We start from the raw sequence: 27,020 nt of genomic DNA, 5'->3' as shown, positions 1-27,020 counted from the left end.
AAGCAAAGAGTTAAAAGAATCTACTCACTACTTCCGTATTGTATCGATTAGAGGCTAAGTTTTTCAGAAGAGGTTTGGTAAGTACATCAGAAACTTTCAAATAAATCATTTACAGCTTAGAAAATAAGAAGGTCCATGAAAGGGAACAAAAGGGCTATAATCAAAACAGATTTTTAAAAACCTTAATAATTAACCCAGAAATGTACTGCAGGACTAGAGAGAAACTGCTTTTAAATATACTTCAAAAGATACTACCAAATGCTAGATGACTGGTTGATTAGTATTAGCCAGCTCTAATTACAGTTAGTAAATCCCTATCATGACTGGCACAATGCCACACACCTGACCTGGCAGAGTATGGATTTCATGTTCACCAGAGCAAAGACGAAACAAACGCAAAGTACACAGGACTGGGTAGCAGTTGATTAGTTATATGCTAGCATAAGTGTCCATTCAGATCATGAATCAGTTCCAGAACATCCAGATTTACCTTCAGGATAAGCCTGAACGACCAATTACCTTTTGAATCTAATCATAAACCCAAAGAAATCCAAGAAAATCAGGTTAGTTCAGGACTAAATTCAGGGTTCTGAGGCCATATGACTCAGGAAAACCCCAAAGAGACTGGAACCCCATTAGGTAGGAAGAGGGAGGTTAGTTTTGTACACTCAGTGGGCAACTTAACTCCTAAGGATTCTTCAGCTACTTAAACACAAAACAGTACAAAAACAGTTTTCTAGAATGATTAGTTACGGGATGAAGAGAATATAAAAATCAAGCCACAAAGCCTTCTGACTATACGCTAAAATATTTTAACACATTTTAAAAAACATTCAAGGTAGAAATGGCAATAGTCAGAAGTACAACATTTGTTTAAATAAAACAAAAATAAGAGAATGAATTGAAAGGGTTAAAACTGGATAGAATGTTCCAGGCACTGGACATCTGGTGATATTTAATCAAGCAAATTTTGTACTGTCAAATGAAGGAATAATCATTTTGGTTCAGGAGAAGTAAATGAGTAACAGAGAGGAGGCAATCTGAAAACAGAGTAGAGGGAGATGCCAAGATGGAAGAGTAGAAGGATGCACAGCTCACCCTCTCCCACAAATACACCAAAAACTACATCTACAAATGAAACAATTATCACAGGGTACCTACTAAACTGTGGCAGACTATCTCTTACAATTAGAAATACAAGGGAAATCCTCACAAAAACTGGATAAACAAGTTTCTACTGCATAGCACCAGAAACTATATTTACTATCTTGCAGTAATCTATAATGAAAAAGAATATGAAGAGGAATCTATGTATGCATACGTATGACTCAAACATTATGCTGTACACCAGAAATTGATACATTGTAAACTGACTACACTTCAATTAAAAAAAAACTTAAAAAAATAGAGTGAATGATAAGTTTATGGGAAAAAACGTTAATGATAGGTAGATGTAAGAGTATACGAATATTCTTTGTACTATTTTGCAACTTTTTAAAAATTTGAAATTATTCTCAAATTCAAGGTTAAAAAAATGTGCTGGAGGAGTAGCAGATACAGCTCAGTGGTAGAGTGCGTGCTTAGCACGTAAGAGGTCCTGGGTTCAATCCCCAGTACCTCTATAAAATAATAATAATAATGATAATGATAAATAAATAAATAAACTTAATTACCTCCCACATGACAAAAAAGTAAAGTGCTGGAGTTAGGTCTAAAGATCTGAATTTCAGTCCCAACTTCACACTGTCTAGGTTACTATGGCTCTTCAACACATTTGAAGTCTGCTGGACCTATTCACACTCATAACTCTTCTTTTCATCTTTTCCTGGCAATTCTCATAATTTTTTCCAGAAGAACTTCTGATTACTTTGTCAAGTTCAAAAAGAGAACTTGGCTATTATTCTGATTGGAACATAAAAGACCACATACTGCATGATTATAGTTACATGGAATGTCTGGAATAGACACATCTACAGGGACAAAAAGTAGATTAGTTATTTTTCAGGTCTAGAAGAGTAGAGGCCTTGTTGGGGGATCATTAAAGGCTTTTTTTTTTTTTTTGAGTTGATGAAAATGTTCTAAAACTGACTATGGTTGCATGTATCTATGAATATATTAAAAACCACTGAATGGTACATTTTTAGTGAATTATATGGTATGTGAACTTATCTCAAGCTGCTAAAAGATTGAAGTACACAGCCTTGCTTATGAAATATTCTTGCTAAAAATGTCTAACACAAACTTAATAAAACCTTGAGATCTAACTTCTAGTTTATAGGAAATACGGGGGAGAGATGAACAAGATAAAGAATAACACAAGGGAGACAAATACAGTATGTAGGACATTTCAAGATAAATCTAGAATGCAATGGACTTTTTACAGGAAAATTGGCCTGACCTCTGTCACGAAGAAAAAAAGGTAGGGATGGGAGATTTATTTAGATGTAAATGACTTAAGAGACATAACCAAATGTGATAGACATTTTGGAAATAATTAGGAAAATTGAATACAGTCAAGATATTAGATAACATTTAAAAGTTATTGTTAATGCTATTTGATTATAAAAATGGTATTATGATTAGACAGGAAAATATCCTATTAATTATTAAATATATATTAAAATATTTAGGAATAAAATATCATGATGACTATTGTTTAACTTAATATACTTGAACAACAAAAAAAGAAACATATGGAAAAATAATGAGTTATTAAATTTAGGTAAAAGTTGTTTTATCCTACTGATACCTGTTTTTCTTTATTTAAAAAATTTTACTAATAAAAATATGGAAAATTACTCAATTACTCAAACACTAAACTAATGACGAAAACACACAAATTATTCCTAAGCATAGAGGGGGGAAATGGGAAATTTTCAAAATTTGTTGTATAAAGTCAACATTAAACTGACTTCATATCTGACAATGAATTTTGACTTTGTCCAGTTATAAAGATTTACACAGAAACCATATAACAAATAATTGGGCATATAAACTGTTTCACTTTAACAAGACATAATCTTTGGCAAACCTAAATATTTTCACAAGAATGTATTTTCTTCCTTGGATTAAAAAAGTTTAGTATTTACTTTGTATTTATGGTTACTGGACGAAGATGCAACCCTAAAATGTGCCTTTTAAAATTTATCCAAATTCAATCAGAAGAATCCACTTGAATTTGTTGCTTTACATAATCAACATTGAATCTATTTCTTTTTACACATAATTTTTCTTCCAGTTTTATTGACATATAATTGACATACAGCACTGTATATGTTTAAGGTGTAAGGTATAATGATCTGACTTAAATATATCACGAAATGATTACCACAATAAATCCAGTCAACATTCATCATCTCATACAGATACAAAATAAAGAAGAAAAAAACATTTTTTCCTTGTGATGAGAACTCAGGATTTACTCTCTCAACAACTTTCATATATAACACACAGCAGTGTTAATTTTAATCATTTTGTACATTACATCCCCAGTATTTATATACCTTAATAGAAATTTGTACTTTTTAACCACCTTCATCCAACTCCCCCTCCTCCCACTATCCACCTCTGATCTATTTTTCTAAGAATTTGTTTGTTTCTGAGGTATAATTGACCTACAATACTATGTTAATTCCTGGTACACAACTCAGTGATCCAACATGTATTTGATAATAAATGCATATTCTATACAGTTCAAAATGGTCACTGTAAGTCTGGTTACCATCTGTCACCATACAAAGATACTATATAATTACTGACTATATTCCCCACACTGCACATTTCATACCCATACTTATTTATTTTGTAACTAAAAGTTTACACCTCAGTGTCCCTCACCTGTTTCTTCTCCCAACCCCCCCACAGCAACCACCTGTTTGTTCACTGTATCTATGACTGTTTTTGTTTAGTTATGTTTGTTCATTTGTTTTGTTTTTTAGAGTCCATATATAACTCAAATTATACAGTATATTTGTGTCCATATATAACTCAAATTATACAGTATATTTGTCTTTCTCTGTCTGATTTATTTTACTTAGCATAATATCCTCTAGATCCATCCATGTTGTCTCAAATGGCAAGATTTCATTCTTTTCATGGCTGAGTAACACTCCATTCTGTGTCTATGTGTCTGTGTGTATATATGTATATATGCACACCACAGCTTCTTTATCTATTCATCTACTGATGGGCACTTAGGGTGGTTCCATATCTTGGCTATTGTAAACAATGATGCAATGAACACAGGGGTGCACATCTTTTTGAATTAGATTTTGTACTTGATTTTTCTTAATTTCATCTTTCGATTGTTCATTACCAATGTATAGAATACAAGTAATTTTTGTATAATTATCTCTTATCCTGCAATCATGCTGAACTTGTTTATTAGGTCTATCAATTTTTTAGTGGACTCCTTAGAATTTTTTTTTAATTGACATATAGTTGATTTCCAATGTTGTGTTAGTTTCTGGTGTACAGGACAGTGATTCAGTTATACACACACATATATATATTATTTTTCATATTCTTTTTCATTATAGGTTATTACAAGATACTGAATATAGTTTCCTGTGCTATACAGTAGGACCTTGTTTATCTATTTTATTTATAGTAGTTAGCAACTGCAAATCCCAAACTCCTAATTTATCTCTCTCTCACCTTTCCCCTTTGGTACCATAAGTTTGTTTTCTATGTCTATGAATCTGTTTCTGTTTTGTAAATAAGTTCATTTATGTCATTTTTAAAGATTTCACATGTAAGTGACATATTTGTCTTTCTCTGACTTACTTCACTTAGTATGGTAATATCTAGGTCCATCCATGTTGCTGTAAATTATGGCATTGTTTTATTCTTCTTTATGGCTGAGTAGTATTCCATTGTGTGTGTTTGTGTGTGTGTGTGTGTGTGTGTGTATCACATCTTCTTTATCCAATCAACTGTTAATGGACATTTAGGCTGTTTCCATGTCTTAGCTATTGTAAATAGTGCTGCTATGAGCACTGGGGTCCATGTGTCTTCTCAAATTAGAGTTTTCTCTGGATATATGCCCAGAAGTGGAATTGCCTGGATCATATGATAAGTCTATTTTTAGTTTTTTAAGGAATCTCCATACTTTTTTCCATAGTAGCTGCACCAAACTACATTCCCACCAACAATGTAGGAGGGTTCCCTTGTCTCCATACACTCTTCAGCATTTATCATTTGTGGACTATATAGTGATGGCCATTCTGACTGGTGTGAGGTGATAGCTCACTGTAGTTTTGATTTGCATTTCTCTGACAATTAGCAATATTGAGCATCTTTTCATGTGCCTACTGGTCATATATGTGTCTTCATTAGAGAAATGTCTGTTTAGGTCTTCTGTCCATTTTTTAATTGGGTTGTTTGTTTTTACAAAATCATATCATCTGCAAACAGAGCTAGTTTTACTTCTTTCTTTCCAATCTGGATGTCATTTTTTTCTTTTGCTTACCTAATTGCCCTGGCCAGAACCTCCAGTACAATATTGAATGGATATCTCTGTGCCAAGAGCAGAATCTTTGCCTTATTCCTGATCTTAGAAACTATCCAATATAGTTGTGAGTTTTTCATATGTGCCTTCTATCAGGTTAAGGAAGTTCTCTTCTATTACAAGTTTGTTAAGCCTTTTTATCATGAAAGTGTTGGATTTAGTCAAATGTTCTTCCTGCATCTATTGAAGTGATTGTGTGGTTTTGTTTTTTATTCTATTTATACAGCATATTAAATTAACTAATTTTCAGATGTTAAACTATGTACTTTATTTTACATCATAAGAGGATGCTTATTATGTCATATCACCCTACTATTCATAATCACACTAATATTGATGAGTGGTTCCAGGTGATCACAGTATGATACCTCCCCACATTTTGTAAAGTTTCATCTTTCCCTTGTGACTAACAAGTAATCTATGAGATGGTAATTTAGAATCGTGTGAATATTGTTCCTCATCAACTCAAGTTTTAAGAGTTTTAGTGTCTAGTAATGATCCTTGTCTAAAATATTTCCTTAGAGTTTGCAAAATTTTAATTTTTCTAATTCTATTATGCCTCTGTTAGATAGAATTCCTCTAGAAAGAAGTTTTACCTAATGAACTGAGATACTTGTTTACAATGAAATATAATTCCTATTGAAAAGGCACAATAAATGCTTAGTTCATTCCCTTTAATCACCAATTTTTAAAATAAGGAATTGATATAACAACCACTGCCATGACAACAAACAAGTTTTATTCTATCTAGCTCTCGTGTAAGTTTCATTAGTAGGGAACCCATAGATCTTTATCTTGAATATTATTCGATCAACTAGTGGTTATTTACTATTTTTTTTTTAATGCTCCAATTGTCCAATTAGGTCAATGGGAGCCTTTTCAAGCTGGGTCTTAAGTCTTTTTGACATAAACCCACCCTTACAAGCTTACCTTATACATTCCCTAACTCAGATCTGGAATCAGGTATTTTCACAAATCTTGATTTCTTTTAGTGGGGAATTGTACATAAGAGATCAAAATCTGGACCCTAGGTGTGTTCACGGCTATATAGTTATCAGGAACAGTTTAAAGAGTACAAAAACTATTTACTTCTTGAAGTTTCAAAAAAGATTACTCTGTGAAACTATTTGAACATGGCATTATTTAGTAAGTACTTTCCTGTGACAATTTTCTAAATTTCTTCAATAGTTATTGACAATTCAAGGTTTCTCTGTTTTTGAATAAATTATGGCACTTTATACTGTCTGATAAAAGAATCCATTTTTAAATGTATTAACACAGAGTCACAGAAAGAGCCTTTTATAATCCTTCTGTATCTGTGGTTCTATGGTTATTTCCCCATCTCATTTTTCAAACGTCTATATCTGGGCTTGCTCACAGTTTTTGTTTTTGTTTTTTTTCTTGATTAGGACGTACAGGATAATCAGTTTGCTGGCTTTTTCTTTAAGATAAGCAATTACTGAATTTATGTGTCAATTCTACTGTTTTTTAATTCATTATATTCTCCTATTAATAATTACTTCTATTTCCTCTTTCAGGCGTATATTGTTTACTCTTACTTATCAAACTGACTGCTTAACAAGAAAGTATTCTGAGTTCCTTTTCACTGTAAATTCATTCCTTCTTTAGAGAAATATGGAATATAATTATCAAACCCTTAAATTCTCTATAGTCAAATAAAACTCCTATTTAAATATTAGAACATAAAAATCAGGATTCTCAAGAGAATTCGGCTTATCTGATACTTACTTCTATTTAATTTCATCAAGCTTAAAACAGTTAGCAATTTAAAAAATAATAATATTCTTACCTCTTTTGTAGTACCTATTTGTCCAGGTTCATGACTTATACAAAAAGGGCCAGTTTTCCATGCTTCTGTGTCTCCACAGTCACAAAATCCTCCTCCAGAAGAAGTATGCATCTGATAAATGAAAAATGAGTTTGTCTTGATTTCAAAACACATTACAAAGCAAAGAGGAATGATAAAGATGACTCAAATAATAAATGCTCCTCACTATTTCAACCTTAATTGCTTTCAATGTTATAGATATATGTCAAAAAACATTTAGTTAGCCAGAAAAAAAAAATCCTAAATACTTAATCACAACAAAAATGAACCTTCAAAAATGGTACTTTTTTAAAACATACTCAACGTTTTTATTTTATTTTAATTTTGGGCAGAGGGGAGTCACTGGTTTTTATTGTGAATATTTTGCAAATGCAAAAAAAAAAAAGAAAAGGTTAACATAAGCTGTAATCCATGTAAACAAGACTATTAAGAAGGAAAAGGAGGAGATATAAGTATCATGGGTATATATATATATATATATATTTTTTTTTTTTTTTGGTCTTTTCTCATCCTTACGATTTTCTTTTTTTCCCCCAAATTTTTAAATAATACTTTGTAAAACTTTGTACCAATGGAGAAGAAAAGATTGTGAAGTGTGCAAAAATAATCTACATTACACATAGCAGAACAAACAACTCAAATTTGTATCTTTGTTATTTTCCTGTTTTCAAAAGTTTTTTTTTCTTGATGCTTCTACTTTATTTTCAATTCTTTCCATTACAACTATTGGATTCTGCAAGATCATAACTAAAACTCTTTGGTATGGGATATTTTACACATAAGGGCTACATCAAAATTCATTTTTTGGCTCTTTGATAAAAATTAAAATATATGAACATGTGAAGTTTGACACTTAAAAACAACCTAAAGGAAAAAAAATTTAAGATCACTAAGTATTCATTGATGTGATCCTTTATCATAAATGACATACGAGGAATTCAACTATTTTTTGTCTGCAAGTCAGATGCTACTCAAGTAAACTGCCATGTACAATTCATAATCCTTTTAAAATTTTAACTCAAGGACAAATAAGAAGATTCCTACTTGTAAATATTAATTTTCCAAATGTTTTCAGAATTATCAGCAGCATTCTCCAGTTATAAAACACAGCTGGATGATCCATTTACCCCAAATGAACTACCTGTGCGTGTTGTGACGTAGCAACTGAAAGGCTATGATCTTCTGTGGTACTGATACCCTCAAAGCAGAAACATTCCCTCTTCACAGGAAGAGTGAAAATAACAAGAAAAGTCACCTTTCGTTATTTCATCAACTTTTCATGTTTTCATGGTATTTTAAGTGCCTGATATCAATTTTACAACAAAAAGACTAATATTTATTCTGAAAGGTAATTGTATGCTCCAAGTAGCAGATATGAATTCTAACACGATCTCTAGGAATCATTCACAGTTCTGAATCATGCTTTAGAAAAACATTTCCAGTGGTGCAGGATTTATTTCTATTCCATCACTGGTAATAACTGCACATGTCACTGCAAGAACTTAAAATTCTTCTGCTGCAAACTTTAAGACTGCTGTGAAAGATGTACTTTTGGGAACACTGAGTACTTTATAAGGCAGCTGGTCGTGACATCATTGTAATCTCAAAGAAAACCTTCAACATGGTGGAGGCGGGTCCTCATTTCCTCTGTGATGCAAAAGTTGTGTTGCACCATCCTATGACTAAAGGTTTTTCTTGGTTCTTTTTTCACATACTGTTTAATCTTGGGACTGCTCCCCTATCATTGCCCTTTTCTTCCCCTTCTCGGCAGCAATGCATATCACCTCTTCTTATCTCTTCCAATTTTTTTTTTAACAATGGCCTCATTTTTTTCTTTCATTAAGTTTTTAATTATACAAAAGAATATACACAACGTATAGGCAAGTTACAAAGTATAACTGATCCAGCATCCAACACAAGAGCATATTAGTACTGTTAAAGCTCTCTGTGAGATCATCCAGAGTCCCATCCTCTTACCTGTCCCAGAGGTTACTATTACTTGATTTGTGTTTGTTACTCCTTTCCTCGCTTTTCCTTTAAAATTTCACCACACGTAACACGTATTCCAGAAAGATTCTATCAACTTATTCTCCCATTAAAAGTGTTCTGTTCTCTTCACACTCACTTTTGACGCGTAATATTTTTTTAAGGCTTATAAACATAATTTTTTATTTGTTACACAACTGTCCATCCTTTTGATGACTCAAAGGTTCCTGAGTAAGCTATGGAAGCACCTTCTATAAGAAGAGCTCTGCAAAAACCTAAAGATGATAAATCCAAGGATGCTCCAGCAAAGTGCTTTGTGGTGGAATGCAGACTGATAAACTTTAAATACTCCAAGAGAGCTTAGTGAAGAGGGTCCCGAAATTTAACAGACAAGTTTTTACCAGTCCACAGGAAAATCAGAAAAGAAAGGAATGTGCTGAGCTCTTTCACAGAGCTACATATATGCAATTTAAAGAACTATTCTGAGATTATCCTACTTTCTTGAAATTAAAATTTGTCTTCATAAAATGATAGGAAATGGTAGGTATTTTGTGGTTGTTGTTCATGTGCCCTTTTTAAAATCAAAATAGAACTTACTTAGCCAAATAAAAACTTGAAAACCTTATGTCTTACCCAAAGTCTTCTGAAAAGGTACGGGCAAACAAAATCCCAAAGTTTGGCAAGCACAGACTAAGGAACTAGAAAATTCTGGTCTTGAGCCCTCAACATCTCTCCTCCTTAATCCCCAGAGTTAAAATGAGAAGAAATTAAAAACTTCCTCCTTGTCTCTACTTCTGGCACTCTTTCCTGAGTTCTCTAAGAAAAACCTTAACAAATGGAGATGACTGGGAAATATGGACTATAGCCAACGATCAACTCTGTAAATTCCAGGAGGTATTGGCTTTGCAATCTTGAGAAAACATTTCAACCACACTATATGATAGGCTCCTCAATTTGCTTTTTCTTGTGCACAATAATAAAAATACCCAGAACATATATCTACAGCCCATCATTTCCTGAGAAGCAGAAATGTTGAAGCCATTTTTAAAACATGAAATGCACTTTCAGCTCTATGGAAGACATAGTCTATATAACTTCAAGATGTTATTTACATTTACACAGGACCTTGAGCATATTATATATACAAAGAGATACATCCATTATTATGTATGTCTAAGCCGAGAGCACAGAACCAATATTATTAAATATTATTATTTGAAAAGTACATTTCAGCTCAAAATTACAAGGCTGTCTAAAAATGTTTAACAGGAAAGGCAAAAGCCCTCAATTTCATTAGTAATTAAGAAAATTAAATTAAGACTACAATGTGATACTACTGTATACCTAACAGATTGGCTAAAATTTAAAAGACTAGAAACACCGAATCTTTCAAGAATGTGGAGCCATGGGGACCCTCGTATAATGCTAGAGAACCTATAAACTGGTATAGCTACTTTGGAAAACAGTCTGACATTCTCTACTATGACTCAGCAACTCCTCTCTGTCTCTCTCTCTCTCTCTCTATATATATATATATTCTATATATATATACACACTCTGGAGAAGCTCCTTACATGTGTACCAAAATAAATAAATAAGAATGTTCATAGCAGAACTGTTCATAATAGCCCCAAACTGGAAACAATGTACATATTTATATGTAGTACAATGAATAAAGACAACATGGATTATTAAACACTATAAGGTAAACGGACAAAATACAGCTATATACATAATGCTGAGTAAAAGCTAGTCAACAAGAAAAAGATGCAGAATGACTCCATCTATAGAGAGTTCAAAAACAGATAAAACTACTCGATATGATTTGGGTAACATAAAAGGGAAATCGAGGAAACTATTATCACAAAACACAGGAGAGAGGTTACTGCAAGGAGGGAGAGAATGATGGTGACCTCGAAGGGACAAATGCAGGGTCTCTGAGAACTGGCAATGTCTTACTTCTTGATCTAAGTAGTGGTTACACAGGTGTTCACTTTATAGTTATTCTTTAAGCTGTTCATATGCTTTATACCATCTTTTGTATAAAAATGATGTATCTCAACAAAAATTATACGCAGCTGCCTCACATATGTTTAACCAGAGCTAAAGGTTCACATATCAGAGCTGTTATAGCAGGTATTTAAGTGCTAGTCAGGAATTTAGACTAGGTGGACACCAGATTCCTGCTAATATAGAGATTTTATGGATCTATTTTCATACCTTGTAACGATGATTTTTATGAACACTATTCTGGAAGCAGTCCATACAGAGTACACATGTTGGATCAATTGCACAGTCCCTGAAAAAGATTAAAAATTAGATTCCAAAAATTAGATGACTCCCACTAATGCTCAAGGTATGACTATAACATAATGCGAATGAGTTCCCTATATGATGCACAAACTGAGTACGAAAATGCTTTAAAAATTAAATTCCAAATAATGTTAGCCCCATGTTAGCCATATTTGAATGTGTAAGTCTGGATGTTTGGTTTTGTTTCTCCTAAATTATCTTCATTACTTTTGAAGCTTTCACCTGGTTTCAAATTAAGTTACAATTCAAAATTAGTTTTGTGAAAACTGATCAGCTTTTTTTTTTTTTCATTCTCTGCATCACCTTTTCCTATTACACTTACAAATATATTTTACAGACATCAATTGTTCACTGGTAAATGAGGCTTGGTTCAAGACAAAATTCATTAGAATATTAGCAACATAAGGGCAGGAATTTTTATTTGTTTTGTGTAATATGTCCCAAGCACGTAGAGCAGTGCCTGGCACGTGACAGGTATTAAATGAATATTCATGGAACAAATTAAATTCAATCTCTCATAATCTCTTTCCTAATAAAAATTTTAAAATGTATAATTTTATTTAATATTTTTAGGGAAACATTAACAACAATATAAATTAGCTCAGAGTACAAAACTACTTTTTAAAATATTCTATTTAGAAAAGTTGAGTAGATGGTTAGGAAGTTTTAAAAATAAACTTTTAAAGGCTAATAAGAAACAAAGATTGCCTAATAATATTCTCTCAAATATATATGACCTATTAACCTATTGAGGGCAGGGTTTCTCAACTTCAGCAGTACTGACATTTTCAACTGGATAATTATTTGCTGGGGATACAAGAGACTGTTCTGTGTACTATAGGATGTTTAAGCAGCAACCCTGACCTCTTCCCACTAGATGCCAGTACCATTCCCCTAGTTGTGACAATTAAAAATGCCCTCATGACCCTTCTGGAGAAATGAGGTATACAAATATCTACTATGCTTTAGTTGAAACTGACTGGGCTTCAGCTAAAAATATAACAAGATAAATGAACTTTACTATGCTATATAGCAAAATACACAAAATACAAAAGCTGATTTTTCTCTGAGAAAAGAATAAAGAAAGGTAGTATGTTCTAAATAACTATTAACTCTACATAAACCAGTCAAACCTAGAATTATAGTGAAGCAAAAACAATTCTCTGTATTTATAAAATCTAGATATTCATACTCCTAACCTAAACTGCCCCTAATAAAGGAGAAAAGAAACTAAAAGTGCTGCTAAGATCTAAAAGTTAAAAGTTTCAGGCAGGAGTAGAGAATAAAAACATTGTGTTATCTTGCTATTTAAGACAACTGCTCTCACAAAAGGCAAAAAAAGTAAAGCTGTTTTCAGGGTCCCCACCACTGGCTTCTTCTATCCAACTAAAATACAAATGCTCCTACAGGTCCATAGTCCTTTGCCACCAAATCTCATGTGCTGGCAAAAAATGACTTGAAATTACAAGAGACTATAGACTTTATTTATACCACTTGCTGTGAACAGTTACAGATTTCTTACAGAAATGCTGTGTTTGATTGCTGGAACCTACCCTGATTCTGCTGGGGAAGTATTCAGGATTCTGAAATACATGTGGCTCCAAGAGTTTCAGAGAAGAGTATATGGACTAAATTATAAACAAGGCAAAAATCTATCACTTTCATACTTTTGGAAAACAGGAAGAAAAAGTGAAAGAACTGTTTAAGTATAAGCCATATATTCAAAAACAAGCTGTACTAGCAAAAACAGATATATAAGTGCACAATAAAAGGAAGTTAATTATGTAGAATTAAATACATCATAAATACTAATAAACCAAGAAAGGTACATCATAAAATAGATGCAAAATACAAAGTTATAATTATAACCAATCCTGTACATTTCTAAATCTTACCTACAAGAATATGTTGTTTCTCCACTTTTGAAAACCTTCCCACACAGCTGAAATGCTCCACTGTGCTTCAATTTCTCTAAGCAAATGTCTGGATCTTCTCCAAATAAGTACCATTCCAGCGGGGTGAATATTGACATTTGTATACTCTCCTCTTGCTTTTCCAAGTCCGGATCCATTTCAGCAAAATAAATTTCTGGCACCAATTGTGCCAAGTGGTTCAAGAAAGTAGTATAAAAATCAGTCTGCTGATCCCACCACTGAAAAACAAAACAAAAATTAAACATTGTTACGAGCTCCTTCTAGGGGCACAAGTAATGGCATAATTCTCTGGTTTCAGAGAAAGTGACTTACAGTATATTCTTATTTTATTCTTCACCAATACAAAAGGAAAGCAAATGATTTTTTTTTTAAGGACCTTGGAAATAAGTGGTTTCCCACATACCAGAGATATCTGGAAAAAAGAAGAGCAGCTATAATAGATGAGAATTACTTTGCCCTCTGAAGTGGCCAACTCCTGGTGTGTGAAGGTGATTCTACTATCAGTCAGGGGCTGTACAGCAAAACATTCCCCACACTAGTAGTTTATTTTATTTTCTTCCAGTTTTATTGAGGTATAATTGACAAACAGCACTGTATAAGTTTAAAATGTACAGCACAATGATCTGACTTACATATACCATGAGATGATTACCACAACAGGTGTAGTAAACATCTGTCATCTCACACAGATATAAAATTTAAAGAAATAAAAAAAAATTTTTTTTTCTTTGTGATGAGAATTCTTAGGATTTACTCTCTAGTAGCTATTTTAAGGAACAACAGCATTTAAGGAAAGATCAAAATGAATGAGTGCCAAGTTTTTGGAACACAAAAAGCACTAACTATAAAAAAAGATAAATCAGACATCATCAAAAGTAAAACCTTCTGCTCTTCAAAAGAAACTGTTGCAGATGACTTTTCTGCCATGCTTATTTGCATATGAAAACATGCTCAACATCATTAGTCATTAGGGAAATCCAAATTAAAGTGACAATGAGATACCTCTAATACAACCTAAAAGAGTATAGGTAAAAAATAAAATAAAAACTTGGCAATGCCAAGTATCAACAAGGATGCAGAAAACTGGAAAAAGAAAGCTCTGGTAGAAACTCAAAATGGTACAGCCACTTTACAAGTGAGTTTAGCAGTTTCTTACAAAGTTAAATATACACTTACCATATGACCCAACAACCAAACTCCTAGGTATCTACCCAAGAAATAAAAACTTATGTTCACAAAAAAGTTGTACATGGTTTCACATTATATATAATACATAGCAATTTTATTCATAATCACTCAAAACTAGAAATGATCCAGTTGTCCTTCAATTGGTGAATTATACACAAATGTGGCACAACCAAACCATGGAGGACTGCTCAGCAATAAAACGACTGAATTATCAACACATGCAACATAAAAAGAAGTCAAACTCAAAAGGCTATGGACTACTACTGCACCTTAGCAATTGGGACCAACTTCATGTTGACAGCAACTGTCTGAACTGAGCAATTTCCAACTCTATGCCAAATTCCTGATTCCTGTGATAAGTGGGTTTAACAGACACCATATGCAGATTTCAATAACACCACCTTTATCTTCAATCAAACGACAGCTTTCTAAGTATCAAGAAATGCTCTATTAAAAAAGATATTCATGGATTACTCATTAGCAATTTGGCCTTAAATGTGAGGTCTGATTACCTCAAACCACTCAACCAGCCCAACATTTTTAATGCCACTCAGTGTCAGTAGGCTTCAATGAACAGAGGAAGAAGAAACAAAACTCTCCATTATCAATCCAACATTGGCAATTTGGTTGCAGTTAATTTCTTTCCAATTAAATTAATATTGTTCATTTGAAATGGGTGGGCTCTCTGGTTTTATTAACATTTCATGTTTGTTTTATTGATACATAAGAAAGTGTAAGTATAAACATTTATACTAGTGTTCTATTTGTACACATTTAAGTTATATTCTAAATTTTTTTTTTAATTTTTGAAAGGGCTATGTACTTGCTCTACACCAGAAACTAACACACTGTCACTGACTATACTTCAATTTAAAAAAAAAAAAGGCTATGTACTATATAATTCCATTTATATGACATTCCAGAAAAGGCAAAACTACTAGACATGGATGATAGCAGAGTGGCTGCCAGGGGCTGACTACAAAGTGGCTGTGACAGAATTTTTGAGGGCAATGGAATTGTTCTATAGTATGTGTATTATGGTGAAGGTAATGCATCTGTTGGCAACTGTCAAAATTCACAGAACTGTACAATAAAAACTTATTTATGTAAATTTTCACAGTGAATAAAAAAGAATACAGTTTGAAAGATGAAAAGGAGAGAGACAGATTGAGAGAAAATATTTACAATAATACACTAAATACTTTCCCCTAAAGATCAGGGACGAGGGAAGGATATCTGCTCTCTCCTATTCAATAGCCAGTGATCACAGCTAGTGAAACAAGACAAGACAAATATATGAAAGGCATGATGATTGGAAAGGAAGAAAGAAAGCAGTCTCTATTCACAAATGATATGATTATCTTCATAGAAAACCCTAAGCAATCAATTAAAAAACACACATATAAGAATTTTAAGCAAAATGAGCAAGCTCACTAGATATAAGATCAATATATAAAAATAAACTATATTTCTATATATTAGCAACAAACATTTTTTAAAATTTCATTTTCTAATTAACATTTACAATAGCATCAAAAAACATAAAATATTTGGGAATGAATTTAATGAAGAATGTGAAAGAGCTCTACAGTGAAAACTACAAAACATTATTGAGAGAAATTTCTTAAATATCTAAATAAAGGAAGAGCTACATCATGATCATTGATTATAAGAGTCAGTATTATTAAGATATCTATACTTCCTAAACTGATGTACAGATTCTACACAATCCCAGCAAGCTTTCTTGTAGAAACTGATGAACTGACCCTAAAATGAATATGGAACTGTAAGGGACTTAGAAGATACCTAACACTACCTGCTTTCAGGACTTACTATAAAGATATACTAATTGAGACAGTGTGGTATTAGCACTGAGATAGATATATTTATCAATGGAACATAAGAGAGAGTTTAAAAATGAATACACATATAGTCAACTGCTTTTTTAAAAAAGGAACCAACACAATTCAGAAAAGACTGTATTTTTAAAAACTGGTATAGGAGTAATTAGATAACCATTTGAAAAAATGAACTTCAATCCATACTTCACAACATATACAAAAAATACTTTGAAATGGATCATAGACCTAAATACAAAAGCTAAAACTGTGAAACTTCTTGACAAAGACATAAGAGAAAACTTTTGACATTCTTAGGGCAAAGATTTCTTGGACAGGGTAGAAAAAGCACTAACCATAAATAAATAAATAAATAAATAAATAAATAAATAAATACATACATACATACATACATACATACATACATAAGTAAATAAATAAATTGAACTTAATCAAAATCAAAGCCTTATTTTCTTCAAAACAAACAAGAGTAACTGATGCCAAATTCTGCTACTCACTATGCATCTTTCAAATTTTTCATACAACCAAACAGTAAAGACGAATTTTAGAACAAATATATATTAAAATGAACATACCATAACTTATTGAATCTAGCTCCCCCTTCTATGAAATTACACAGAAGTAGGAGGCAACTAAGAACTATATTTATCATACACCAAGACAACTTAACAATAGGGCACAGGATATCCATTCACAAGCTATCTACATAGTTAAAGCCTTGGCCCTTTTGACACAAGAGCATCCTTGTCCCAAGATGTGAGACAACTATTCAGGCCACTGAGTAGTGGTATCTTGGCAAAAAAATTATCAAGAGAATGAAGGCATTCTAGAAAAAGTAATAGGGATGGAAAATTAGGTCTCTTCAGTCTGTAAAAACAAAGGCTAACTAATGTTTATAAAATCATAAAGAATTTTGACAAGGTGAACACATACTTGTTCATGATATCTTAGAGTAAATTAGCAGGTACCCCCTTAAAGTGTCAAAGACAATCTTCAGGGCAAACAGAAGGAATGAGAATTCTATTCAGCTACAATAAACTTATAAAACTTGCCCAATTAAGTTTTGTAAGCTGAAATATAATTACAATTAAGAATTCACATAAATTCCATAAGAGGTAACTAAGGGATGTTACAGATTTTTAATTATATTTAAGGCTTTCTGAGTTTGCTCTCCTGAAGCTCGATATGCCTCCATAAAGAAGTTCAACTCAATAAAATTTTATGTAAAACATTATGGTACTATTGGGTATTACTGTAGGAATTAAATTAGCCCATTCTCTCAGAAGGGTAATTCTGAGATAGTTTTTAAATTTTTTAATTTATATAAATTTTGACCCAGAAATCTCCACTTCTAGGAATTTATTTCTCAGATAAACTCAAATGTAAAAAAGAAATATACAGAAGTATTTTACTAGCAGCATTATCTACAACAATAACAGACTAGAAACAACCTAAATGTTCCATAACAAGAGTTGAATAAGTCATGGTACATAAATTCAATGTAGCCATTATAAAGAAGGGGTGGGCACAGATCTATATGAACTTACATGGAATATTCTTCAAGTTATATATTGTTAAATAAAAAACAAAAGGTACATAACAGTGAGTACTGTATGCTACCATTGGAAGGGAAAAGAATGAAGAGAAAGAGATATATCTCTATATTCTTACATTTGAATAGAAAATCTCTGAAAGGATTCAAAATAAACTATTAACAAGTGGGAAGAGCCCTATATTTATTTTTCACTATATACCTCTTTCTACTTTTTCAATTTTTTACTATATACATTATCTATTAAACATTATTTTAAAGCTTTTCAATTTACACATTTCATGTAGATTGTTTTTCATAACAGAAAAAAAAAAAAAAAACCTTAAGAGCCTGCAAGTCCATCAACAGGGGAATAGATTAAGAAATAGCGGAATCTATCATTTAGCCATACTTGCCCAACTGTGCAAAGATATATATTCCAATGTGTTTACTGTGTCACCTGTAACCATGAAAAAATGAAGTCCACCTAAATGTCTATCAATAAAGGTACATCCGTACCATTCTATGCAGTCAGAATGCCATAAAATACTGAAGACTGAAAAAGCAAGTTTTAAATAATATAATTCCATTTTCATAAAAAAGTCTAAATTTTATTTGCTTTAAACATGTCTACACATTTGAGTTTTCTAATTCAATATACATACATGTACATCTATACATATACTTTCTTAAATATAGAATAAGGGTCTAGAAACATCAAGCTGTTAATTAAGAAACATCAAACTGTTAACAGTGGTTACACAGAGAAGAGGAATTTTAACATTTTATTTAAAATAATGTTATATTGTATGACTGTCAGATAACTCTCAATACTTATGTAACCAAGAAAAAAAAAAACTCTAAAAAACCTGTAAGATATACACCCATTTAAAATGATGCAAAATAGTCTCAAAGGATCTCCTGGAAGATACTTAGTAACTTCAAAGGAAAACACCAGTCACTATAAAGAAGAGAAACCTTGCAGATACCAACTTAAGCAAGTGACTAAGTATCACCAGTAATAAGAAAGAGCGATATCAAGAATCCCTTAATATGATGCACTGAGAAGGATATGGTATCATTTTTGTGTTATTCTTGCCAAAAATAAATAATCTTATTCCAAACATAAGAAAACATCAAACCCAAATTGAGGAACACTGTATAAAATAACTGCTCAATATCCTTCAAAAGTGTCAAAGAAGGAAAACCAAGACACTCAGAAATTGCAAGAGACAACGGAAAAACAGAGACACTGTTATATACTGAAAGAGACAAAAGAGAAACAACTAAATGTAACCCGGAATCCTGGATGGGATCCTAGAACAGAATAAGGAGGTTAGTAGGAAAACTGGTAAAATTCGAACAAGGTCTGTAGTTTAGTTAGTATCAATATTAAGTTCCTGTCCCTAATAACTGTACTACGGTCATGTGAGATATTAACATTTGGGGATGCAGATGTGAGGGATATAAGAGAACTGTTTGTGCTATTTTTCTTTTAAGTTTTCTGAAAGTCTAAAATAAGTTCAAAACAAAAGTTAGAAAAAAGAACTGATACTGAAGATGTCTATTTTCATTGATCAGAAAGGCATTAATGATATACAGTTCATTAAAGTAGGTTACAAAGCATTGTATAAAATCTCATTTTGGTTAAATGTTATATATATTCACACTGGAAAAAAATCAGGAGGAATGTATACCAAAATGTTAACACTACTGGATAGTGGGATTTTAGCATATTTTCTTGGAATCTGTATGTCTGCTTACCTAATATGAATAATATCCTTATAGTGATTCCATATTTTGGGAGTAATTTTTTAACTGTCAAATTAAAAATAATGTACTAAGACCTTAAAGAAAAACTATACCTTTCAGCTTCTAACACCAACTTTTCTAGGGTACGTATAGACCAGCAACTTGTGTTCCACACATACGGGGCAACAACTATAACTAGCAGATAGATAATACTTCATGTTCTACTGTACACCCAAGATTCTTTTCTTCAAACCACACAAGAAAGAGAGAAAGAGAGAATGAAAGAGAGAAAGAGAGAGAGAGAGAGAGAGAAGAAAGAAGAGAAGAGAGAAAGAAAGAAAGAAAGAAAGAAAGAAAGAAAGAAAAGAAAAGAAAAGAAAAGAAAAGAAAAGAAAAGAAAGGAAGAAAGAAAAGAAAGAAAGAAAGAAAGAAAAAGAAAGAAAGAAAGAAAGGAAGGAAGGAAGGAAGAGGAAGGAAGGAGGGAAGAAAGAACGAACAGAGGAAGGAAGGAAGGGAGGGATGGAGGGAGGGAGGGAGGAAGCAACCAAGCAAGCAAGAGAAAAAAAGAAAAAGAAAGAAAAATCCTGAATATTCAGAGCTATACACCAAACAAAAAACTTTTCTGTCGTACTTAATTATGGAAGACACAAAACTAGTTTCGTTCAAGTTTTTCAAGAACATGAGAAACTTTAGAATCACCAAGAACCTAATGGATCTCTTCCAGTTCAAGTCCTTCATCTAAAACTGAATCACAAGGAAAAAGTACACTGGCTTGTCCAAGATTGAATATTATCAGAGTCAAGAACAGAACTCAGGTATCCTAACTCCCAGAGTTCAGTGCTCATTCTGCTTAACCAAATATAAACACACAATTCTTTAAAATTCATCTTTAAGACTCGCTTAACTTTAATAATAAAACAAACAAAAAACAAAGCTTTGTCTTCTTTTTAATTTTTCCCTCCAAATGAAATCTCTTTAGCTAACAACTGCCTGACATTCCTGGATACCACCAAATATTCTTAAATTATATCTCTGTCATTACATGTCTTAGTGTGAAGAACTAATATTTTTAAATGTTATCTTTGTACTGTTGGCTGATTTGGGCAGAATGTCTGGGTATTGATGTCTTAAATGCCCTCTCCACTGATCTAATCACTAGCTCTCTAACCTTCCACCACCATTCCACCTTAGCTATTCTTTGAGGTCCATTTAGATCAAAGCCCACCTCCATGAATAATACAGTGACCAACCTAAGAAAATTTCTCTCCCCTGTGACTCCAATACAACATTTACTAAAGGTACTCATTCAGTAACTATACCTCTATCAGATAACATTAGTTACCTTTAAATGTGTACACATCTAGCCTCTTCAACCAGCCTGTCAGCTCCCTGAGAGAAGGAGCTTTGCCTTCCAAATCCTTGTATCCCTAAATGCCTACCACAAGTACTTAACAAATTCTCAGTCATTGCTGAATGTTATGGACTTCTTGCTAGAAAGAACAAAGTAAATGATGACATTAAGCCATCTAAAACTTTATAGAATTCTTTTAGGAGATAAAGTACAGTTAAAATTATACTGTTTCACAAAAATTTTTTCCTAGACAACTGCCACAACTATGAAAATTTTTTTTGCAACTAAGATTTCTGTCTTTTTTTTTCCAGATAAGAAAAACTACATATACAGGATTTGTTTTATTGGGTGACATGTTTAGGAATTACTGGTAACTGGAGTGGGTTTGATTTTCTTTTTTGTTTGTTTGGTTAGGTTTTAGTATCTTCCCCAATTTGAGACAAGAATAAAATTAAGAATTTTTTATTTAAATGTTCAGTAAAAAGAAAACAAATTTTTTTTCAACATTTGGAGTTAAGTGAAGGCTTTCTGAATTGAAAACAAGTTCTCTCAGCATTTAAATTCCCAAACATTCCAAACATTTTCCTCATCCCCATGGAGATTAAAAATATGTTCTCAACTGTGACCCAGGGACGCCTGTTTGGGAACATCAGTCTGAAAAAGGAACTAACTCTAAGTAGAGTAGATTCCTTTTGTTTAAATCACAACTTATCCTTCCTTAGACAACTGCTGGACATCTACAAAGCCTTCAGAGGTCCTGTAATTCCAATTCTGTTTTAAAGGCAGAATAAAATTTGGAGCTCTAGAATTGTTTACAGCAAGTACAGGATTAGTAATTGGAGCATCTCTAGGCATAAAGAAATCTTTTGATTATACAAAGTTTTCTTGTAATGAAAAAGAAACAGATTCATGAAGGTTTTTTTTTTTTAAAGCAAACAACAAAAACCTTAGTGCGTATCCTGTACTTGCTCATTCCATAGGGAAATCCCATCTACAATATATCTGATAATCAGCTCCCTAAGCCTGTCTGAATACCTTCTCTCAGCCAACTTCCATTCTTACAGCTCATAATTAAACCAAAATCTACCTTCCTGTAACTTTTATCTTATGTTGCCTGAAATAATCCAACACAATTTATTCTGCTCTTTCACCCAAGCAACCTTTAAAATAAATGAAGATAAATATGACTCTCATTTGTCTCTTTATTCCAGGGTTAAACTAGAATGTAAAATCTAAAGAAATCTGTTCATCCCCAGAAATTTAGCTATCCGTAATGACATGGTAACCAGACCATTCTCCATGTTGATTACTCTTTCATGGAACATGCACAATGTGCTTCTGTACAGAGAAGGGGGACTGTTCATTATCTTTCTTATCTGGGACATTAAACGGCTTTAAAATTTCACTTTCTTTTTCTTTTCTTTTTTTTTTTTTTTTGCAGGAGGCAACCACAGTATATCACGAGTTAGTGAGTTTGCAGACAATTAAAACCCTTAAATCAGTCACTTAAAAGAGACCTAGCCTTATACACAAATACCCAGTCCTAGGCATAAGACTTTACTTTCAACACGATTAAATTTTACTTTGTCAGTTTTGATGCAATATTTACCCTAAGGAGATTTTGTGTGTATGTCCTATAATGCATCTATCCTGTAACATATTTCTTAAATCTTGTGTTATTTGTAAATACGGTAAGTCTGTTGTGTCTTCATGGCATTCATAAAATAGGCCAGAATCAAATACAGAGTCCTGTGACAAACAAGGCTCCCCTCTTTTCCTTCCTGTTGTGATAATATACAGATAAGCATGCCATCAGAAATTAGTTTTTGAAAGCATCTCATCCCTCCTAGGCTAGTCTCTTCCTTTTTTTCATCTATTGTAGATTCATGCTCCAATTTTCTAAGCTCTCCTTGAAGTCTCTGGATGAATGATATCTGGTTTCCTATACTATGGGGTACATATCTCATATTCTCTTTCTACTGTTCTGAATATATATTTGCAAACCAACTAAAATTCTTCCTTAGATTGCAAGGCAGAGTATGTATATACAGAAAAATAAATGGATAAATTAACAGATTTTTCTGCCTGTGGCTTAAGTAATTTCTAGCTTACCTCTAAATACCGAAAGTTCAAGGAACTTCTAAAAAGTAGTCCATAAAGACGCACTAAGTAGTTATAGCCCCACTCTTACAAACAAGTCAAATAGACTTTGTTCTGAAGAACTGCATTAAGTAAACCATTAGAAGGAGAACTATATTCAAGTAACAGTAGACTCCATTCCGGACAAGGCCTATGTCACTCCTGGATAGCAAGGAGGCACTCAGGGAAGCACAATAACTCTTTCGGAGTCTTTCAGTAGCACTTATTTAGTACAGTGTACTTCCATAAGCACTTAGCTTATTACAGGGTATAACTTAGCATTTTAAAAAAAATGTACCAAATGCTTTAAAAAAAAAAGTCATCAAATAACTATTGTTTCTTCAATAGGAGGCATGTTAACTCAGAATATCTTAGAAGAACACAAAGGAGTTCCTAGTAAATCACCTGGGACTAAAGAGGTCTTAATACTTCTAAGCCATTTGAGTTAAAAGCTTAAAGAAAACTGTTTCACAGAACACAACGTTTGATTATCATCTTTAAAGAAATCTCGGGGAATCCTCAAAGCCAGCACACACGAAGAAAGGTTGGGCAGGATACTGCACTGGTTCATTTTGCATCATTGATTTGTACATGTATCTACCCAGACAGACTCTCTGTGCACTACTGAAGACAGAAACCTCTCTATCTGCAGGACAATATCTATTATCAAACATAACCAGTCCATCTCGAGCACCAGCTTATCTACACTAAGTCACTGTTCTTCCCCCAGTATCTTAAGGTACTAGGGCTGAAGCTGTTACTCTGACTTGCAGTTTTACAACTTCCTATCTGTCTCTACAGAGTTTGGTACTGACACCCAGAATTCTCCCTAGCTGCCCACAACAGAAATTAGGTGATGCTGATGAAAAAGCAACAGGCTCTGGGCTCTGCTGTGATCTGGCGACAGAACACTTCAGTCAGGACTCAAGAGACCTTGGTTTTCATCCTCATTTTCCCACTCGAAGTGTGTTCTTAGTACAGAAAGCTGTGCTTTGGCCTAAAATGATAGATTCAAATTTCTAAGAAAAATCACCTCCGCTGAAAGCAGCATATACTTCTCACTTCTTCCTCCATGTCTCAATATTTTAAAGTCACCTATCAAAAGATTATGTTATCTTTTAAAGATCCCCTGCACACACAAAACTGCAGATAATTTTTTCCTTTATTTTTCTAATTATTGCACCGACATAACAATATTAAAATAAAAAAACTAAAATCCCCCCATTTGGGCACAAGATAACTTTGGGAGTAATGAAAATGATATTTTATATCCTAGTTTGGTGGTAGTTACACAGGTATATAGATTTGTCAAAATTCTTCAACCAAACACTTAAAATGGATGCATTTTATTCCACATAAATTATACCTTAATAATGCTATCTTTAAAAAAAAATCCTCCTTATTCAATTTTAAACTTTTTAGCCTCATTATCTCTTAACTTTCTCAACTAGTATTATCTCCACCTCCATTCATATCTCCTCATTCATTTATTCATTGATTCATGCATTCAATAAAAATTCTGAATCAATGTGCTAGGGACTGGAGGTACACACATGAACAAGAAACATCTTATGCTCTCAAGGAGTTTACTATCTAGAAGGAAAGACAGACAATAAACAGGCAATGTTGAGTATAGACTGAGGCATGCTACCTGCAGCAGGAGTATGGAAAGGGTGCTACACGAATGCACCACTGTGCATTCTAACCTGGCATCTAACCTGGCTCTACCATCACAGAAACATGTTGGGCCTCCAAGTTCTCAAACTCCAAAATTCCGCCTTCTAACCATAACCTTTAGTCCTTCCACTTATGTCAATATTATAACTTTGAATACCTCAAATCCCAGCAATTCCCCCAGAATTCCTGTTTTGGCTTTTCTTACCTCCCTGGTTATCCTAGACACCAAGGTTAGCCACAACCCTAATATGCCCCTTTATTTTCTCCTCCCAGCTTTCATCCACAACCTCCCCCAATCACTATCAATCTTGCCAAAATAAAGCACTGATGCTGATTCTCAGTTATTTACTAGGAGTATGTAAATGTCTGGTATCAAGCACATATCAGGACATATCAGTGAACAAGTAAGACATGATCTTTTCCTTCATGGAGATTACATTCCAGTCGGAGAAATATACATTTAAATAAGTAAGTAAAAAGGGGGAGGGTATACCTCAAGAGGTAGAGTGCCTGCTTAGCATGCAGGAGGTCCTGGGTTCAATCCCCGGTACCTCCTCTAAAAATAAATAGACCTAATTACCTCCCACCCCCCACAATAAAGAAAGGAAGGAAGGAAGAAAAGAAAAGAAAGAAAGACAGACAGACAATACAGTCATTACAGACTGTAATAAGTGCAGTGGAGGAAATAAACAGGGTGCTTTGACAGAGTATAAGAGGAATTCATCTTTTAGACAAGGTAAGTAATAAGAATGAGCAGAGGAAAAACACTCTAGGAAAAAAGAACAGCAAGCAATGGCACAGGCCCTGAAGCAAGGTAGAGTTTGGGCTTATTTTAGAAACTAGGATGCCTAAAAGTAAATGAAGAGAAAGTAACAGGAAATGAGAGGAGACGTAGGGACTGGATCAGGCAGGATCTTGAAGAACTTGTAATGAGTTTAGATTTTATTCCAAGTAGATGGGAAGCCATCAAAGGATTTAGTCAGGAGACTGACATGATCTGATTTAGTCTCAGAAAGATTACTCTGCTTGCTCTGTGGAGAACGGACCGGAAGAGGGCAAAAAACAGAAGCTAAGAGACCAGTTAAGAGGCCACTGCAGTTGCCTAGGCAACAGATGGTGGTGGCTAGGACCACAGACATGGAGTGGAGACAAAGAAAATTGTTTATATTCAAGAGCTACTACTGGAAGGGTCATTTCTGAGACAGGGAAAACAAAACTTGATCTGCCTCCCTTCTTTCCTCTCCCACGACCTGGTCTTTCCTCTCAGTATATGACACAACCATAGTCATGAATGCTTAAGCCAAAAACAGGGTCCAGATGTTATCTTTCTTCCCTTTTCCCTCATGCCTAATCCATAAGCAAAACTTTCTGCTTCTACCATACATCCAAAATCTCTTTCAAAACCATCCACTTCTCTTCCCAGTGAATATCACTCTAGTACAAGCCACCATCAACTATGGCTTGGTTACTGTAGTAGCTTCCTAATTGCTCCCCCATTTGAAACACTCTTCAGACACTCAAGCAGATATGTCAGGTAGGCAGTTGGATCTGTGACTCTGGAGCTCAGAAGCAAGATGACCTAGAGATATAAATTTGGGAAATGAGCAAATACAGATGGTATTTAAAGCCACAGAGCTGGATGAAATCATGTGCGCAGACAGTGTAGACAGGGAAGAGCTTGGTACCATACCAGGAGACATCTTTTGAGATAGACTTAATAAAGAAAATCCAGTAAATGAAGCAGAGGCAGTTCTTTCAGATCACTCCACATACTATGAATTTCCAGTTTTTCCCAGTCTTCACCTTCCTGGATCCAGTAAAGCACCCTCTCCTAAAAACTACACCCTGTGACACTGCACTACTCTCACCTCTTACCTGCTTGGCTGCTCTCTCTCTAGGTCCCTCCCTGGTTCTTCCTCCATTGTCTACCCT

The 27,020-nt window shown here is 33.4% G+C and overlaps 1 protein-coding gene and 1 pseudogene across 2 annotated transcripts in view; both read right to left on the bottom strand.

Moving 5' to 3' along the window:
• The window catches only part of UBR1 (ubiquitin protein ligase E3 component n-recognin 1), a 136,516-nt gene that overhangs the window by 86,503 nt on the left and 22,993 nt on the right, over window positions 1–27,020 (bottom strand). For both annotated transcript variants that reach the window (XM_032481378.1, XM_006178875.3), the window contains exons 3-5: window positions 13,553–13,809; window positions 11,565–11,643; window positions 7,320–7,430 (exon numbers count right to left, since the gene is read on the bottom strand). In XM_032481378.1, the coding sequence (XP_032337269.1) occupies window positions 7,320–7,430; window positions 11,565–11,643; window positions 13,553–13,809 (447 nt within the window). The remainder of the gene's footprint in view (window positions 1–7,319; window positions 7,431–11,564; window positions 11,644–13,552; window positions 13,810–27,020) is intronic.
• Window positions 7,547–10,612, bottom strand: LOC116664140 (annotated as a pseudogene).

Source organism: Camelus ferus, chromosome 6 (genome assembly GCF_009834535.1).
Source record: "Camelus ferus isolate YT-003-E chromosome 6, BCGSAC_Cfer_1.0, whole genome shotgun sequence".
NCBI lineage: Eukaryota > Metazoa > Chordata > Mammalia > Artiodactyla > Camelidae > Camelus > Camelus ferus.
The sequence above is the reverse complement of the archived record's forward strand: the minus strand, read 5'-3'. Positions and strand labels throughout refer to the sequence as shown.